At 36.7% G+C, this 21,060-nt stretch overlaps 1 protein-coding gene across 1 annotated transcript in view; it reads left to right on the forward strand.

Moving 5' to 3' along the window:
* The window catches only part of RERG (RAS like estrogen regulated growth inhibitor), a 130,655-nt gene that overhangs the window by 99,809 nt on the left and 9,786 nt on the right, over nt 1-21,060 (forward strand). Inside the window, exon 2 of the mRNA XM_052641111.1 lies at nt 19,045-19,101. Coding sequence (XP_052497071.1) covers nt 19,045-19,101 — 57 coding nt within the window. The remainder of the gene's footprint in view (nt 1-19,044; nt 19,102-21,060) is intronic.

Genomic DNA, 21,060 nt, shown 5'->3' on the forward strand with positions numbered 1-21,060 from the left:
TACATAGTTTACATATCTATCTATCTATCTATCTATCTATATATATATATATATATATATAGGCTTCCCTAGTGGCTCAGATGGTAAAGAATTTGCTTGTAATGCAGGAGACTAAGGTTCAGTCCCCAGGTTGGGAAGATCCCCTGGAAGAGGGCATGGAAACTCACTCCAGTATTCTTGCCTGGAGAATTCCATGAAAGAGGAACCTGACAGGCTACAGTCCATGAAGTCACAGAGAGTAGGATACAACTGAATAACTAACACTAACATATATATATATATATATATATATATATTTATGTTAGATATATTCACATTCACATATAAATATATATTCATATATATATATATGTCCCAAATATATTTTTTCATGTAATCTGTGAAATTAGGTAATATGAGAAACTTGAGTCATGAAAACTAAATAAAACTGAAAATGAATTATTAAATACTTGTTAATTGAGCTGTTTCTAGTCCTATGATGCCACTATAGGTCAGGAAAATCCATTTTGCATTGCCCACATGAAAAATGCTGGAATATATATAACATACAGCTGAGCTAAAAGAATAGTAACAGAGTACTGAAGAGGCAGAAATAACAAGAAGATCAAGAAGCCCTGGAATTTACTTATCCTGTAAAAAAATCTAAACCACAATCTGATTTCAGCCCTGAAATGTAAAGAGCTTCTAAATCATCACTTTTATCCTTACAACAACAACAACAAAAAGCTGACCACACAAAGTTAATTACTTTTTCCGGTCCAACCAAAAAAGTGAAGTTGCTAAGCAATATACCATATCCTGAAATTTAGAAAGATGAGTACAGAAAATGATAGCCAAGATTAGCTTACCTGGACATAAGCTAATGAAACTATCTCATGAACAAGCAAGAGAAGAGAAATCACAGAATCATAATTAGAGGTACAAAAAAACACTTGACAAAATCCAACACTCATTCATGCTGAAAACTCTCAGCAACCTAGGAATAGAGAGGAACTTCCTCAACTTAATAAAGAATATCTACAAAAAACCAACAGCTAACATTATAATTAATGGTGAGACACTAGAAGTTTTCTTGCTAAAATCAAAAACAAGGGAAAAAAATGATTTTTTTCACCACTCCTTTTCCACAGTGTAGAATGTTCTAGAAAATGCAATAAGGCAAGAAAAGAGTAGAAATAGATTGGAAAGAAAGAAATAAACTGTCTTTGTTCACAATGACATCATCATATATGTAGAAAAATCTCAAAAAGTAGACAAAAAGAAAGAAACCTCTTGGATATAATAAATGATTATAGCAAGGTTGCAATGTATGAGATTAAAATACAAAAGTCCATTGTCTTCCTTTATATCAACGATGTGCTTAGTTGCTCAGTTGTGTCCTACTCTTTGCAACCCCATGGGCTATAGCCTGTCAGGCTCCTCTGTCCATGGGGATTCTCCAGGCAAGAATACTGAAGTGGGTTGCCATTTCCTCCTTCAGAGGATCTTCTCAACCCAGGAATTGAACCAGGGTCTTCTGCGTTGCAGGCAGATTCTTTACCATCTGAGCCACCAGGGAAGCCCTTATACCAGCAAAGAACAAGTGGAATTTGAAACTAAAAGCATAATATAATGTTTATTAGCACCCCCCAAATGAAACAATTGAGTAGATACATAATAAATATGTTTATGATGTATAGAAAACTACTAAACTCTGATTTTAAAAACCAAAAAACTAAAAAACTCCATGTTTTTAGATAGTATTGTCAAGATTACAGTTTTCCACAACTCAACCTAAAGATTCACTACAGTACCATTCGAAGTCTCAAGGTTATTTTGTGAACATAGACAAACTAATCCTAAAGTTTATGTGGCGAGGGAAAAGACCCAGAATAGCCAACACAGTCCTGAAGGAGAGCCAAACTGAACTGATAACACCCGACTTCAAGATTTACTATAACCTGAAACAATGAAGGGGGCTTCCCAGGTGGCTCAGTGGCGAAGAATCCATCTGCCAATGCAGAGACGCAGATGTGGGTTCGATCTCTGAGCCAGGAAGTTCCCGTGGAGAAGGAAATAGCAACCCACTCAAGTATTCTTGCCTGGAAATTTCCATGAACAAAGGAGCCTGGCGGGCTACCGTCCATGGGGTTGCAAAATTGTCAGAAACAAATTTGCAACCAAACTAACAAAATCTTACTATGATCCAGCAATTGTACTCCTAAATATTCACCCAAATTGTCTGGTAACTTCTGTTACATAAACACCTTCATGTGAATATTCATGATCAAAACATAATTGCCCAAAATTGGAAGCATCCAAGATGTTCCTCATTTGGTGACTGGATAATCTATAGTATACCCATACAATGGAATAAGCTCACAATCCAGGGCCTGACATAGAAGAAGTTAAAATGCACATTGCTAGGGAAAAACATCAGACTGAAAAGGTCACATATAATTCCAGTTATGACTTGGCACATTTACTAGTGGATAGAAGTGAAACAGAAGTCATTCTTTTTATTTTTTCTTCATAGTACTAAAATAGCTCCTTCACTAGTCCTCCTATCTCCAGCTTTACCTACATCCTCCTAGTTCATCTTGGCACTGAAACAGCAGTGACCTTTGTAAAACAAAAAAGCATCATGTCATCTTTGTGTTTATACTATGTTAATGGCTTCTCATCATCTTACACTGTCTTAGCTTGGTATCATTTTAAACCTAATTAGAAATGTCTTAGCTCTTCATAATGTGGGTCCTTTTCCAGTCCAATCACTCACAACACCTCTTAGTTGCACTCTTATTTGCCAGGCTCTAGTTCTCCATGTACACTGTGACTTTTTAAAGCCCCATGTTTTGGTTTTATCTTATGAGGTTATGAAGGTACCTGTAGGAGTGATGGTGCAGCTACAAATGGAGACACCCAACTGCTAGAGGTGAGACCCCCAGACTAGAGTCATAGGCACAGCCTCTTAAATCTGTTAATTTCAGTTCAGTTCAGTCACTCAGTCATATCCGACTTTTTGTGACCCCATGAACTGCAGCATTCCAGGCCTCCATGTCCATCACCAACTCCCGGAGCCTACCCAAACTCATGTCCATTGAGTCGGTGATGCCATCTAACCATCTCATCCTCTGTCATCCCCTTCTCCTGCCCTCAACCTTTCCCAGCATCAGGGTCTTTTCAAATGAGTCAGCTCTTCACATCAGGTGGCCAAAGTACTGGAGTTTCAGCTTCAACTCAGTCCCTCCAATGAACACCCAGGACTGATCTCCTTTAGGATGGACTGGTTGAATCTCTTTGCAGTCCAAGGGACTCTCAAGAGTCTTCTCCAACACCACACTTCAAAAGCATCAATTCTTTGGCACTCAGCTTTCTTTATAATCCAGCTCTCACATCCATATGTGACTACTGGAAAAACCATAGCCCTTGGATTGCAAGATCCAACCTGTCCATTCTGAAGGAGATCAACCCTGGGGTTTCTTTGGAAGGAATGATGCGAAAGCTGAAGCTCCAGTACTTTGGCCACCTCATGCGAAGAGTTGACTCATTGGAAAAGACTCTGATGCTGGGAGAGATTGGGGGCAGGAGGAGAAGGGGATGACCCAGGATGAGATGCCTGGATGGCATCATGGACTCGATGGACGTGAGTCTGAGTGAACCCCGGGAGATGGTGATGGACAGGGAGGCCTGGTGTGCTGCGATTCATGGGATCGCAAAGAGTTGGACACGACTGAGCGACTGAACTGAACTGAACTAAACTGATGGACCTTTGTTGGCCAAGTAATGTCTCTCCTTTTAAATATGCTGTCTAGGTTGGTCATAACTTTCCTTCCAAGGAGTAAGCGTCTTTTAATTTCATGGCTGCAGTCATCATCTGCAGTGATTTTGGAGCCCCAAAAAATAAAGTCAGCCACTGTTTCCACTGTTTCCCCATCTATTTGCCATGAAGTGATGGGACCGGATGCCATGATCTTAGTCCATATAGGTGGGAAGCAAAATGAGTCTGGAGCAGAGGCCATGTGAAAGCAGAATAAATTGTAAGATACTTGGTTCTTTATAGAAGAAGGCATTCAGTGGGGATCATATGAAATATTCTTCTGCTTGTCTACTTGTCTGGGCTACTAACTCACTCTGAATCACTTTAATGCTCCCACAAATTCTATACATTTCCAGTTGCCAGTTTCTTGGGTGTTCTAGTAATATGAGCACAGGAAAAGAAACTCAGAAATTAACATCAAACATGTTCCTCTTCCAAAAATGAGTAAAAATTAAAAATTCAAATTTTATGACCAAATCCTTTGATAAACTTAGAAAAATCCTTAATACAAGATACATAATTCTATTTAAATATAGTGCCTTGGTATGAAATATTATTCTAGTGAAAATAATTATAAATTGTAAATTATTACATGAAAAACTCTGGCCTAGGAAATTTAGTGACTTATTTCTTAAGCATCACTTATAATTAAATTATAGTTGAAATGAATAATAATTTCCAACCTATATAAAGCTGGTTTGAACTCCTTGGCACAGAATCCAAAGCTTTTCACTTAGTAACTTGCAAATACAAACTAGGAAACAAAACTAAATCAGTTGATTACCATATTTCAGAGATAACTTCTCTTGTTTCTACTTTCAAGTTAAATTCAGGAAGAATTTATTGTTAGTCAATCATACAAGTTAATTTTTAATTTAAAATAAAGTTTTTTTTTAAATTTTGCATTCTTTATAAGCATCCTCAAACCTCTACTCTCTATCAAACATTAAGTATTATAAGTCATGGTCCTGCCATTTTCCCCATTCTGATTTGTCATCCTAAAGCCCTATTGTCAGTACCAAATCCTCACCTTACCATTCCATAGCAAAATAAGTCAATTTTCAAGACTTGAAATGCACTGAAGCTAGACTCCATGGCTAGGTTTCCAGATACGAAAGCATCTCTAATAATTCTTCAGGATTACTCCATTTATCTTTAAGAATTTCCCTACATAGAGAACTGACATTAATTTTGTAACTCTTCCTTAAAGTGATATTTTTGTCAGAATGCAAGACAAGTCAAAATTTTCAGGCTTAAATAATAATTTAAAAGCAATACTTAGACCCCCATCTGGAACCAATTTACTTCTCATCTGAACTTCTGGCATTATAAAGCACCCACTTTTATATTGCATTAATTTTAAATTTCCATTAAATTGCTCAATTTCCATGTTTTTATGAGGCTTCAATTTTTTTATTATTTCAGTTTATTTTGACCATCACAGGAAATGGAGCAGGGAGGAGAGGATTGGGGGTGGTACTGCTTCAGAAACTATATGAACAAATTTTTGTCCTCTGACTTCATCTGTTCAGTTTTTTAGTTTGGCTAGAAATTTGAGGAGTTGACATGAAGAAAATAGGAAGTAAAGAGTTCACCGTTAAGATGAGACTGAAGATAGAGTTCTGTGCTCAGTCCTCTGTTCTTGTTTTAACTTTCTACATGGGGCATCTTAACCATGCCCTTTGTATTTGCAAATCCCTAGATCATTCTAGCAGTGATCAGTTCTGTTCAGCTTCATGCTGTGATGTCAGCTGCCTGTGGGGCAATGCTTACCTGTGACTGGAATATGACAGGTATTTAATAGATAGACATTGAATGTAGGATAGATGAGTGAATGAATGAAAGGATATAAGATGGATGGATGGGTGGAAGCAGAGATAGTACTTGTCTACCTGGATATTGTCATTAGTGTCTCATGTTCAAGTCCAGTCTCACCTGCTCTTAACTGACTTATTCATTATATTCTGCCTCAGAGAATAATGCTACTCCTATACTTTTATTCCATATTGGACCAGTCCCTCTATCACTCTCTATAGCTAGTCAGTGAACAATTTCTATAGGTAACCAGCTCAAATTAGGCCACGTTTCTACTCAGAATCTGTGTGCCCATAGACTTCAGAGTAAAATTCAAGCTCTTCAATGTGGTATATAAGCTCCTTCATAGACTGGTCTCTGAAGAACCTCACAAACTACCCCCTACATAGTTCCACCCACATACCACTCAACCTACCCTGAACCACTTGCACTCCTAAACCAACCAGAGTCTCCCATGTCTAGGCCTTTGAGCATGATGCTCTTTGCTCACAGTGCTCTCCCTAAGTTAGCAAACTTTTAATTCATCCAAGACTCGGTTCTCAATTTAGGTCTAATATGAAGTCACTGCAAAGATCTTGCATAGGGAATCCTCTCAATCTTGCTTTCTTTCATGTCTAGCACAGTGATCAATAAATATTTAATGATTAAATAAATGTGTTTAAGACTCATATCTGTGGGGAGGAGAGAAAGACTTAATGAGAGAACCAGATGGAGAAGCATTTGAAAATTACTAAATTTAGATATCAGTAATTCTATCTGAAATCTGAATTCTGTGTATACATTCCTTGCTCTGAACCCCTCTGTAAGATCTGACATCTCAGAAGATAAAACAGAATATGTAAATGTGTATAACAAAATCACTTTGCAGTAAAAATTAACACAACATTGTAAATCAACTATACTTCAATAAAATTTACAAAAAAAACCTTGACATTTCAAGTCGCACAATTTCCTGGTGCTTTTTTGACATCTCATTTCCAGTCCAGCCTATTTTCATCCCTTTTCAGTTAAATTTCTCAGTTCAGGAAGCGCTTTTAGCCCCTTTGAATAAGGGTCCTAAGATTCCACAGTGCCATATTCTTGGTTTCAGTCATCACTTACAACTGTTAAGCCCAGATTTCAAGGAAGTGTGCTGGCCCCCACAGGTCTTTCTAGATCAAGTCTCTGTGCTGAGATTTGCATAGTTTTCTCCTTGATTTGAGGCACAGTGGCCCATGTTTTTTGGGGGAGGTTAGTGTAGTCATAGAAAGAGAAGACTGCTGAAAGGAAGAACATGAACCTTGGGTTGGTGGTTCAAGACAGACCCAGGAGTAAGGTACAGAAGTGTCAGATCCAGGTGCGATGAGGGTGGGGAGTATAGGGGAATTCGATTTGGAAGCTTAAATTGACAGGAGGATGATAGAGGCCCAGGTGAGGGAGGAAAAAGATAAAACTGAACTTCCTCTTACCTTTTAGCCAAACCCCATCCATCTTGAAGATGGAACAGAAGCAGTCACAGGATTGACAATTTATACATATTACTCTGATTTTGTCTCGTACACTTTCCTTTCTGGAAAACACAAGGCTTTCTCACTTTGAGGCACTTAAGTTGGTTAAAGTCACCTCAGTCTGGCCTCCTTTCATTTACCTGGGCATCATAACAGGACTCAAATTAGACAATACTCTAAATTAGCTGCCTGTCTTTTGATTTTTCCTGGAATATGCAAAAGTACAAATTCTCAGCTTCTCAAAAACAGGAACTGCATCTTATTTTCTGTGCTGTCCTCTTTGCTGTCTACCATGTTCCCTGACACCCCATTTGCGTTGCTGAAAGAAAGGAACTTGTTGATGTCAGAGGAAACGAGTAAGAAAACAGTCATTTATCACATACGAATTTATGTCTGTATCATTACATGCCTGTTTTTTTTTTCCATTTGCTGCATCTTTTAAAGACCTTTTCAAGAGAAAAACAAAAATCTTATTTATGTAAAATTTCCTTCTTGCATCTTGAAATTAATATTCTCTTTCTGTGTTGCCATGGTTTCTGGTCAATATTCCCTCCACTCTGGATGAAGAAATCTAGTCAAAAAATGCACTTTTCAAAGCATACTTCTTTATCAGATGTAAGCTCATAGGGAAAACAATTTCAACCATTCAGAATTAAATCATAGTCATAGAAATATTAAAATATAGTGGTAAATATTGGACATTAGAAAAAGCATGCATTTTAGAGTAAATGAACCCGATTCAATCCAGTTCTGTCACTTGCCTGCTCTGCAAAATAGATATGTTTATTACTTTTCAATTCAGGTCTCTTATGTGTAAAATAGGAACATTAATTCCTACTTTTGAGAGTGCTTATGAGAAGTAAATAAGCTTGTAGTCAATATTCAATATAAACTCCCTTTTGGTAGTTACCATTCCAGAAATCCCATTAATGTCTTTATTTAAATAATAGCTAAAATCTACTTAATGGTGTTCCTAAAAGTATATATACTTTAATCCAACAGCTCATACAGTTATTAACTGGGTACTGAGTTCTACAAAATTAATTTATTTAGCAATAAGCTGTTTACCCAGATCTAGAGTAGAACTCAACCTGCTTTTGTAAATAAGCTCATTTTTATTTCTCTGAAGCTTATGACCACTGAAGGTTTGGAGTTAAACTCAGGGTGATGGTAGTATGAGGTCTAGGACAATGGGCCCTCTGGCCCAAAAGAAGGGACCTGGTGGGTCTCAAGGATGACCAATCAGATTTTCAATAGGCATCTGAACTAGGCATTGAACCTGAGAAGTGATGCCTTATAGTCAATGGAAGCTCCACTGTAAAGAAGATTTTTGCAAATAATAAAAGCACACTAGAATACTGACTTGAGTACAGTAGTAATATGGGGTCAAATAGTTTATCCAGATTTTAATCGTTTCCTCATTCATCTCTTTAAATATTTATTGAGCACATATTATGTATCAGGCAGTATTCCAGCCCCAAGAGACAAAGGGGAACAAGGCTTAATCTCTGATATCAGATTATTCACAATTTGTAAGACATACAGGAATATAAGTGAACATTTTATATGGCAGTTGTACACATTCTATAATAGAGAAGAAACAAATGACAATTTCATATCACCATGGGCAGAGATTATGGCTTGGGAAAGTCAAGGAAAACTTGAAAGAGGAAGTGATACTTCACTAGTTACTCCAAATAGAAATGCTCTGGTGAGCAGTAACTATCTATGAGTTCATTGCTTTCTAGATACATGTTTCAATATCCCTTTCTTCAATTTAGTTCCATTCTGGATTACCTACATAATATGCTGACTAGATTTTAGCTTCTTTGGGCTTTCCAGGGTGAAAAATTTTTTTAAAGGACCAACCTGAAATCATTTATGTGCCGTGCTGAGTTGCTCAGTCATGTCTGACTCTTTTGTGGCCCCATGGACTGTAGCCCACTAGGCTCCTCTGTCTGTGGGGATTCTCTAGGCCAGAATACTGCAGTGGGTTGTCATGCCCTTTTCCAGGTGATCGTCCCAACCCAGGGATTGAACCCAAGTCTCCCACATTTCTGACAGATTCTTTACCATCAGACCCACCAGAGAAGCCCAAGAAAACTGGAGTTGGTAGCCTATCCCTTCTCCAGGGGATCTTCCCAACCCAGGAATCAAACTGGGGTCTCCTGCATTGCAGGAGCATTCTTTATAAACTGAGCTACCAGGGAAGCCCTGAAATCATTTACAGAACACTCAAAATTAGTGAGGATCTCTGCATTGTATATAAAATTGTAATAGACAGGTGGCAAAGGGGATGACAGGATGAAATGATTGAACAGCATCATTGACTTAATGGACATGAATTTCAGCAAACTCCAGGAGACAGTGAAGGACAGGGAAGCCTGGCTTGCTGCAGTCCATGCTACAAAGAGTTGGACCCAACTGAGTGACTGAACAACAAAAACAACAACCAACCACATTCAGATCTAGCAAAATATACCATGAAGATGATTGCATGGTCTGTGTCTTAGAATGAAAACAGTGGGTCACTGCTTCATACGGAAATAATAAAAGAAGCCCAGGAAAATTCAGAAGCATGTGTCTAGAAATTCACTTTCTTCTAGAGACATTTCCAGCCTTTATTTTCACCACAGGTTTGATCCCTTTTTTGTTGCAAAAGCAGTATTAGGTAACTAAATAATATATTTTCTTCAAAATGGAACCTATATGTAAAATACATACAACTTTCTCCCAGAAATTTTTTCAAATTAAGAGTTTAGTAACAGAAGAGGAGGACACCAATAAGAGTTTCCAGTGGCAAATTCCTCATCTGTATTTAAAAAAAAGAAGAAGCATCATCATCCACTGAATGAATGAGGGTGACCACTGAAACAATATGGTTCCTGGTGTCAGACAGGAGTTGGTACATATTTCAGGAAGGAATATAACTAATCTGAGCTTCAGTTTCTTCTGTGAAGTACACACATACCTATATATAGGTGCATCTATATGCATAGTCACATCCTATACTGTATGTGTCCCATGCTATGGAGCAATGAAGAGTAAAGATACACATGTAAAGATATAGCACAGCACCAACCTAGCATAGCACACACTCAATAAATAAAACTTGATAACAATATGGACAAAAACTGCACTATTTTTTGACTATTTTCCCATTATAATCTTTATGATATTGTTTAGATTGATGTTGTGCTTAGTAGAGTGAGAAAACAATTCCCAAGTCGTATTGAATTCTTTCATCCTTTTCCATTATTTTTCAAATACTTTACTTATGGTGATATCGTCCCTATATATCACAAAATTCAAGCTGAAAGCAATTTAGTATTGATTTTTGCCACCCATTTAATCTTGGTAATCACCATTTCTTCTCATTTTTGCTGGCCAAGTGGTTACATTGTAAGTAGTGTGATGAAGTGCAGAGGAGAAGGAAGAAAAAAGAGATATTCTATTTTCTATGCATTACAATATTGAGACGTTTCACACTTAAGATACTGTGTAGGTTTATTATAATGTCTTTTCATGGTTTTTAATCTTTTATATTCATTTAAACACTGAAAAAATTGGTTGCAAAAGAAAAAAAAATTCAGATAACAAGTGGTAAAAATACTTATAACCCAGAATGGACTTTGATTGTGCTAATATTGCCCATATTTCCTTTCTTTTCCTATAACAAAATTTTTAGTTTTTCACAGAATGATTAAAATTCTTTGTGAAATAATTGTCCTAAATTTAGTAGACTCTTGTAAAAAGTCATTTAAAATTATTTAAAAGTTACCTGGTTTTACAATTTGGAAATAAATATATTTTTTAATGAAAGTCCTGCAGGTTACAAACAAAAACCACATACATCACTTAACACATATTCTTCCTAATAAGTTTTCACTATGATGTAAATAGACAAGATAATAAGCACCATCTTAGCATATATATGACGTCAAGGATTTTCACTCAGTGTGTTACCAGGATCAATGGCAAGTTCAAAAGTTATCCAAAATGGCAGGTGAAAATTAGTATTCCTTGAAGTACTCTCAATTGAAGCAGAAATTCTTTTCCTATCCTAAAAATTCTGACCTAGCCATTTAAAACACTTTTCGGCTGAATTCTCTTTTTTTTTAATTAATTTATTTTAATTGGAGACTAATTACTTTACAATATTGTATTGGTTTTGCCATACATCAACATGAATCCACCATAGGTGTACACGTGTTCCCAATCCTGAACCTCCCTCCCAACTCCCTCCCCGTACCATCCCTCTGGGTCATCCCAACGCACCAGCCCCAAGCATCCTGTATCATGCATCAAAACTGGACTGGTGATTTGTTTCTTATATGATATTATATATGTTTAAATGCCATTCTCCCAAATCATCCCACCTTCTCCCTCTCCAACAGAGTCCAAAAGACTGTTCTATACATCTGTGTCTTTTTTGCTGTCTCGCATACAGGGTTATTGTCACCATCTTTCTAAATTCCATATATATGCATTAGTATACTATATTGGTGTTTTCCTTTCTGGCTTACTTCACTCTGTATAATAGGCTCCAGTTTCATCCACCTCATTAGAAGTGATTCAAATGTATTCTTTTTAATGGCTGAGTAATACTCCATTGTGTATATGTACCACAGCTTTCTTATCCATTCATCTGCTGATGGACATCTAGGTTGTTTCCATGTCCTGGCTATTATAAATAGTGCTCCGATGAACATTGGGGTACACGTGTCTTTCAATTCTGGTCTCCTCGATGTGTATGCCCAGCAGTGGGATCATAAGGCAGTTCTATTTCCAGTTTTTAAGGTATCTCCACACTGTTCTCCATAGTGGCTGTACTAGTTTGCATTCCCACCAACAGTGTAAAAGGGTCCCGTTTTCTTCACACCCTCTCCAGCATTTATTGCTTGTAGACTTTTGGATCACAGCCATTCTGACTGGTGTGAAATGATACCTCATTGTGGTTTTGATTTGCATTTCTCTGATAATGAGTGATGTTGAGCATCTTTTCACGTGTTTGTTAGCCATCTGTATGTCTTCTATGGAGAAATGTCTATTTAGTTCTTTGGCCCATTTTTTGATTGGGTTGTTTATTTTTCTGGAATTGAGCTGCATAAGTTGCTTGTATATTTTTGAGATTAGCTGTTTGTCAGTTGCTTCATTTGCTATTATTTTCTCCCATTCTGAAGGCTGTCTTTTCACCTTGCTTATAGTTTATTTGTTGTGCAGAAGATTTTAATTTTAATTAGGTCCCATTTGTTTATTTTTGCTTTTATTTCCAATATTCTGGGAGGTGGGTCATAGAGGATCCTGCTGTAATTTATGTCAGAGAGTGTTTTGCCTATGTTCTCCTCTAAGAGTTTTATAGTTTCTGTTCTTACATTTAGATCTTTAATCCATTTTGAGTTTATTTTTGTGTATGGTGTTAGAAAGTGTTCTAGTTTCATTCCTTCACAAGTGGTTGACCAGTTTTCCCAGCACCGCTTGTTAAAGAGATTGTCTTTTCTCCATTGTATATTCTTGCCTCCTTTCTCAAAATAAGGTGTCTACAGGTGTGCGGGATTATCTCTGGGCTTTCTATTTTGTTCCGTTGATCTATATTTCTGTCTTTGTGCCAGTACCATACTATCTCGATGACTGTGGCTTTGTAGTAGAGCCTGAAGTCAGGCAGGTTGATTCCTCCAGTTCCATTCTTCTTTCTCTAGATTGCTTTGGCTATTCGAGGTTTTTTGTATTTCCATACAAATCTTGAAATTATTTGTTCTAGCTCTGTGAAAAATACCGTTGGTAGGAGAAGGCAATGGTACCCCCACTCCAGTACTCTTGCCTGGAAAATCCCATGGACAGAGGAGCCTGGTAGGCTGCAGTCCATGGGGTCGCTAAGAGTCAGACACGACTGAGCAACTTCACTTTTACTTTTCACTTTCATGCATTGGAGAAGGAAATGGCAACCCACTCCAGTGTTCTTTCCTGGAGAATCCCAGGGACAGCAGATTCTGGCTGCCATCTATGGGGTCGCACAGAGTTGAACACAACTGAAGCGATTTAGCAGTAGCGGCAGCAGCAGCAGCTTAATAGGGATTGCATTGAATCTATAGATTGCTTTGGGTGGTATACTCATTTTCACTATATTGATTCTTCTGATCCATGAACATGGTATATTTCTCCATCTATTAGCATCCTCTTTGATTTCTTTCAACAGTGTTTTATAGTTTTCTATATATAGGTCTTTAGTTTCTTTAGGTAGATATATTCCTAAGTATTTTATTCTTTTCGTTGCAATGGTGAATGGCATTGTTTCCTTAATTTCTCTTTCTGTTTTCTCATTATTAGTGTATAGGAATGCAAGGGATTTCTGTGTGTTGATTTTACATCCTGCAACTTTACTATATTCATTGATTAGCTCTAGTAATTTTCTGGTGGAGTCTTTAGGGTTTTCTATGTAGAGGATCGTGTCATCTGCAAACAGTGAGAGTGTTACTTCTTCTTTTCCAATTTGGATTCCTTTTATTTCTTTTTCTGCTCTGATTGCTGTGGCCAAAACTTCCAGAACTATGTTGAATAGTAGTGGTGAAAGTGGGCACCCTTAGGGGAAATGCTTTCAATTTTTCACCATTGAGGATAATGTTTGCTGTGGGTTTGTCATATATAGCTTTTATTATGTTGAGGTATGTTCCTTCTATTCCTGCTTTCTGGACAGTTTTTATCATAAATGGATGTTGAGTTTTGTCAAAGGCCTTCTCTGCATCTATTGAGATAATCATATGGCTTTTATTTTTCAATTTGTTAATGTGGTGAATTACATTGATTGATTTGTGGATATTGAAGAATCCTTGCATCCCTGGGATAAAGCCCACTTGGTCATGGTGTATGATCTTTTTAATGTGTTGTTGGATTCTGATTGCTAGAATTTTGTTAAGGATTTTTGCATCTATGCCCATCAGTGATATTGGCCAGTAGTTTTCTTTTTTTGTGGCATCTTTGTCAGGTTTTGGTATTAGGGTGATGGTGGCATCATAGAATGAGTTTGGAAGTTTACCTTCCTCTGCAATTTTCTGGAAGAGTTTGAGTAGGATAGGTATTGGAAGAATACGTCTTTAAGAGAATATAGAAATGACAATGATCACAAATATTTAGGGAGTTGAGTACGCCTAAGTGTCTATGATACAATTGTATCAGATACCTTGTTAATTAGGCTATTTCATGATTGTATAAGTGAAAAATAATGATATAACAGGACTTTTTTTAAAGAATATGAGCTCAAAAAGTAACCTTTGAAAGTTCTTTCTGAATGCCTTTGAGGATATCTCTTAACTATTTTTAGAGTGGAAGAATATCATGGGTGTTAGTTTTCATTTACTTTGAAAAGTTCATTTCTTTTTAAAAGCTAGTTTATCGCATAGGTTATATCCAGTTATTTTTCATTTAAAAATATTATTCTAATCCTCAAAGCTGATACTTCTGATGTCTGCTTCATTGTGATAATGACATCAGGAATTATTTTGAATAACTGTCCCAGCCTTGTTAACCTTTAGAAATAGTTTGACTATTTCAAAAGAAATAGTAGAAAAAATTTCAGTAGAAATTTTACCTGTTAACTCTTGCTTTTAACCAGAATTTTTATCCTATTTATTTATTACCTTGATGTCACTTTTAATATGTCTTTGGATCAAATTCTACTTAGTGAATTTTCCATTTCATTGGAAACTAGCTTTCATTAATAATTATGAAATTCAGTGCCAGGAATACCAAAAATAAACCACATGTAAAGAAGAGCTGACTCATTGGAAAAGACTCTGATGCTGGGAGGGATTGGGAGCAGGAGGAGAAGGGGATGACCAAGGATGAGATGGCTGGATGGCATCACCGACTCAATGGACATGAGTCTGAGTGAACTCAGGGAGATGGTGATGGACAGGGAGGCCTGGCATGCTGCGATTCATGGGGTCACAAAGAGTCGGACACGACTGAGCAACTGAGCTGAACTGAACTGAAAGAAGAATTATTCAAGTAGGTTATAATTTAGACAAGATGAGGAAAATGTTGCTCTCTAAATTAGAGATTTCTTACTTATTTAGTGGAAAGGTATAGGTTTTCAAGGCAATAGGAAGAAAATAAGATATTTTATAATACAGAGACTTACTTGTAACTAATCAAATATGTCAAACCTTAAAACTTAGGAAAAAACAAAACCATATGTCAGACTCTTAGTGGAAGTAATTATTATCAATACCACCATTTTACATCAAAAGAAGACCTTTGCTCGGGTTTGTTGGGATGGAAACCACAGAATATTTAAAAGCTAATTAGATCAATTTTATAGTTTTAATAAACTTTAAGAAATGTAATCTGTATAAGCATCATAAAATAGACATTTCAGCTTGTATATTTACATGACATTTTAGGAAAACATTATAGCATGATTCTGCTATAAATTCTCTTGGGTTAATTTTTCTGCTTTTCTCTCGATGACTGATTATTACTTAACTATTAAGAAGAGTGAATGGTGAATTGATACATCTTTTTTCTTCTATTCAGCAAGTATTAGTATGTTTAAGTCTACATGTGCCAGACACTAGAAAATAGTGGTGAACAAAGCAGATCCCATGCCTTCATGAAATATACATTCTAGAGAAGGAATCAAGTAAAATGATAACAATGATGATAATAACAAAGAAGATTTTAGTTGTTTTAATTATTAGTAGTAGTGGTGAGTGTGGTGATGGTGGTGATGTTGATGGTAGATTTATGGAAGGGGAAAGCATGACTGAAAGAAATAATCTAATCAGCTTTTCTTGCTATTGCTCATTCTACTTTAGTCATACTGGCTTGCTTAATGTTCCTTGAGCATATCAAGTGCATATTCCTGTTTTAGGACCTTTCAATGGCTGTTCCCTCTTTTTGAAATACTATTCCCCCCACATATATTCCCTCATCTCTTTCTTCTATCACCTTCTCAGCAAGAATTACGCTGGTTACCCAACCTTAAATAGCAACTCTCACACCTTCATCTCCCAGTGTGGAATCCCTCTTACTTTACTCTCCCTCTTTCATCCCTTAGCACTTATCACCTCTAACAGACTATATAATTATTTTTTTTTAATCTGTCTTCTAGTAGAATATAAACTTGGTATGTTCAAAAATCTTTGTCTCAGTTGTTTACTGGATGATTTGTTGTTGTTCGACCTCTAAGTCATGTCCAACTTCTTGGGACCCCCTCCTTGGACTGCAGCACACCAGGCTCCCCAGTCCTTCACTATCTCACGGAGTTTGTTCAGATTCATAGCTATTGAGTTAGTGATGCTATCTAATAATTTCATCCTCTGCTGCCCTCTTCTCCTTTTGCCTACTGTGTGGTAAATGCCTATCACGTGTTATGCAGGCTTCCCAGGTGGCTCAGTGGAAAGAATCCACCTGGCAATTCAGGAGACCCAGGAGATGCGGGTTCAATCCCTGGATCAAGAAGACTCCCTAGAGAAGGAAATGGCAAACCACTCCAGTATTCTTGCCTGAAAAATTCCATGGACAGAGGAGCCTGGTGGGCTACAGTCCATAGGGTTGCAAAGAGTCAGACATGACTGAGAATACACACAATATGAAAAATATATTTATAGAATAAAAAATTAAAATCATTCCAGAGCCATAGCACTTTAGAATTGTTCTGCCTCTACCACTCTGCAGCTTCTGGAAGTATTTCCACAACTACACAGGGCACTAATAGATTCTTTACTAAGATCTAGACATTTAAAATGATTTAGTTCTATTCAGTATGCTAGGTTTTGAAAGGTAATGGCATGTCTAAAATATTTTAGAAAGATTTCTTTGAAAAATTATTAAAGTGTAAATGGTCTAGGAACCAGGGTACTTCGAACTTCAGTTGTATGAGAAATTTTGTTAATTTTAATAGCTCATGGCTTAAAGATGCCAGATAAATGTATTTTGCTAGTCGCAAACTTTCAAGCTAAACCTCCATATTACAACAAAAATGTGAAATGCTTTGGATACTGCAGGCAGTTATGTTTACTACCACTGACAATTGAAAAGCAGAAAAATTCTGTCTAGAGCTTTCTACTTCTTACACACACAAAAAATTTTAAATGACTCAGTCTCAAGAGAGTGGATGGTGACAGACTCTGCAAATTGAAGATAAAACCACAAGTACATGCACTGTGGGAAGTACCATAGGGTCAGTGGCCTTGCTACTTTTGGCACTGCAAATATTTTGGCTCAAATCCAGCCTCACACTCTGTAGTTGGAAAGAACATTGCAGCTTTCAGTCTACAGCCAAGCCACGTATCCTTGTGGTCTGTCTCATGAAGTTTTCATTGCTATTTGCACTGCAGTCTCTCATATAGGCCACTGTGGTAGGGAGTATATATCTCTGTTGGTCTTAACAGAGGCTGTAGGAAAAGGAAAGACTGACAGTGCCTTTCAATTAAATAGTCTTGTTTCTCCAAAGAGTATCTTTAGAATACTACATACAGGGCATTTCAGTAAAAATAAATAATGTAATTTCAGTAAACACTGATTCTTTAGTTAGGGTCAATGAGATCCCAGGAAGACCATGAGGGTATTCAAAGGGCTAGTGAGCCTGCTGAAATTATATACTAGACTGTGTGTGTATATCTATTTCTCCAGGGAAAGAATCCAAAGCTTTCATTCTAAAGTATCAGTGATGCTCTCCTCCAAAAAAACTTTTTTTTGTAGATTAAAAGCCATTGTTTTCAACTATAATACAAGCCTAAGAAAATGTCCAGCATTTGTCCCATCAGTTTTTTAAGGACAATAGAATCCACCTCTCTCAGCATCACTCTTTGTCTGACTCATCTTCTAGTTAAGTATTAGCCAGATGGCCTCAGCCTTAAAATCAGTTTTAGACAATGGAGAAATTACAGGTTTTGGAAATAGCCTTTTTTGGAGTCACATCCTGGCTTAGCCACTAACTGGCTAGGTGAGCTTAGTTAAATGAGTTAACCTCTCAGAGCCTCAGTTGCCTTATCTGAAAAATGGGGTCAATCCTAGTGCCTGCCTCACAGGGATGAAGTACTGGTCGAGAAGATCATGGAAGTGAGGTGCTTAGCATAATTCCAGATCCTGATTCTCTCAAGTTGCCTTATCTGAAAAATGGGGTCAATCCTAGTGCCTGCCTCACAGGGATGAAGTACTGGTCGAGAAGATCATGGAAGTGAGGTGCTTAGCATAATTCCAGATCCTGATTCTTTCTATAGCTACCTCATCAGCTTTACTTTTCATGGGCTTTAATGATTCACTAACAAAATCCTTAATTTTGAATAGTTTTGTAATACAAGTGAGGCTTGCCCGGTGGCTCAGTGGTAAAGAATCTGCCTGCAATGCAGGAGATCCAGGTTCTATCCCTGGGTCAGGAAGATCCTCTGGAGGAAGGCATGGCAACCCACTCTAGTACTGTTGCCTAGAGAATCCCATGGACAGAGGAGCCTGACACGGGACAGTCCATAGGGTCACATAAAGAGTCAGATATGATTGAAGCGATTAAGCAGCAGCATACTACAAATGTCTTTTCATTACAGTAAAAATAATTACATTTTAACTGACCTGTATCAATCATTATCAGTATTCAAACTTTAGACACCAGTATTGTGATGCTGTATGGTTGAATTCATTGTTTTACTAAAAATTGATTATGTTTGCATTTTCACATTGTGATGTTTTCGACTCCAGGATTCAAGGGAAAAAAATCTAAGCTGTTCATTAAGGTACAACAAACCATTAAAACATTATACCAACTTTTAGGCCACAATATGAAATTTTAAAATATTTGAATAAACATAAATAGATATATTGAGTTTATTTGCCAAGGAACCATAAAACACATATAGTTTTATGGGCTATTCCTCTTTCTGAAGGAGGGTTAAAAGCTATTAAGAAAATTAACAAATTTGATTGAAATGTTGTTCTTTTTTCCCACAGCTCTTGTGGTGAGATTTTTGACCAAACGGTTCATCTGGGAATATGATCCCACCCTCGGTAGGTCAAATTTTATTTCATCCTCCTCTCCAATCAAAGTTTTGACCTGAAAGAGAGAATGTCATTTTCTGTTGCAACATTTTTAAGCATCTTGCAGCTGTTTGAGAAGTGCTTTATCAAATCACGCAAAGAGCCCTGTAAGAAGATGGATGTGTGTTGTATGCTGTCTGCGCTTAGAACTCTGCAGTATTTTCATGCATAGGTGAAGAAATCAGGTCAAACCTGAGACAAGAAGGAAGTGGGTACAACGTGATGCTCTTCCATCAGGAAATGTAGCATCATTCTAGTGGGAGAAAGAGGATGCAGTGTATGTGGCTAATTGGGCATGGGAGAGAAGGGCATGGGGAGAAGAGTATAATAGTAATATAAAGCTTGTGAATGCTCATTTTGGGAAAATGTATAAATAAACTATGTTTTTCCCCCCTTCTCTCCAATGAATCTGATCTAAGCCTATTTAAAATATAAAAAAGAAGCAAAAGTTGATATCTGTAGATCTTGAAAGTAGCAATAATATTGATGGATGAAGTATTCATCAACTGTATTTTTTGTAGTCCAGAGCAGAGTCCTTACTGGTAATCTATTTAGTTCTCATCTTCAAAATAACACTGAAAATCCATGGGTTTCAAATTGAGCTAAAGTTTAACTCTGAATTAAGCCTTTGAGTTTTTGTTTGTTATGATTTGGGACCCTAGTTGGTTTTGTAAAGGTCAACATTGTTGAAATCCAGAGGAAGAAGGAAAGGCATACATCATTTTATTACCAAGCAGTGTCCCAGACCAAGCTGGCCTTACTCAGAATGATGAAATGGGCAAAGATGATTCCCAGTTTCTTTTCTGTTTTTGTGTTTGTTACTACAGGTTTACACCATCCAGCTTAAAAGGGGGCTTTCTTTGCCCTTGTGAGCTCCTTTCATTGCTTTTACTCATTCATCCCACAAATATGTATTAAATGCCTCCTATGAGTTAGATGATTCTAGGTGCTGAGGATAAACCAATAGGCAGAAGGGGAAAGCATGGGCTTTGTTAAACTTACAGTTTAGTGAAGAGAGAAGAGTCAGTAAACAAATATATGTCAAATAGTGAAAAGCACCATGAAGGGAAACTGAACAGGAAAGGGGGTAGAGAGTGATCTTATATTTTATCTAATTTCTAACTTTTTAGTCTATAGAATTCACTGTAGCGAGAAGTACAAAGTGATGATGCAACATTTTTCCCAAAGAGTTGACCAATTGTCCTCCAATGACTTACTAAGTTATCTCCACCTTTCCCCACTACTTTCAATGCTGCCTTTTAAAAATACATGGAATCATGTACACAAGAATGCAATTCTAGATTTGCTTTTCACATCCAATGCCAGTACCACACTCTTTTGATAACTGTATGTTCCTTAGGACATGTTGATACTCAGTAGAGAAAGCCTTTCTTCTTTACTTTTTAACAAAATTATATTGGCTCCTATCTCTAGTTTATTCTTTCAGGTCAATTTTTAAAACTATATCATAGCATGAAATAATTTTGATTGGAATTGCATTAAAATTATACATTCCTTTGAGAAGATTCACAGCTTTATGATATTCATTCTTTTAATCTAAGAGAATAGCATGTCTCTACATTTATTAGTCTTCTCTGGTTTCACTTTTAAATAAAAGGTTTTTCAACATCAATAATTTTTGCATCATTTTAATATAGCCACAATTTAATCTTAAGATGATATATTTATATCTAAAACATTGTACTTGGTTTGAAAAAAATCATTATCTATTGTTTACCCCATTTATGTAAATGCTTACTCTCCTCATAATTTTATTACTTATATAAGCTTTATAAAGATTATAGCCCCTGAGAGCCTTAATGATTTATGAGAGTTTAATAGAAAAATACTAATTTTATTTATCTATACCGGTACAACGCGACAAAAGATGAAGCTTCTAAAAGATGATCTTAAAAATTTTTGAATGCT

Source organism: Budorcas taxicolor, chromosome 5 (assembly GCF_023091745.1).
Source record: "Budorcas taxicolor isolate Tak-1 chromosome 5, Takin1.1, whole genome shotgun sequence".
Lineage (NCBI taxonomy): Eukaryota > Metazoa > Chordata > Mammalia > Artiodactyla > Bovidae > Budorcas > Budorcas taxicolor.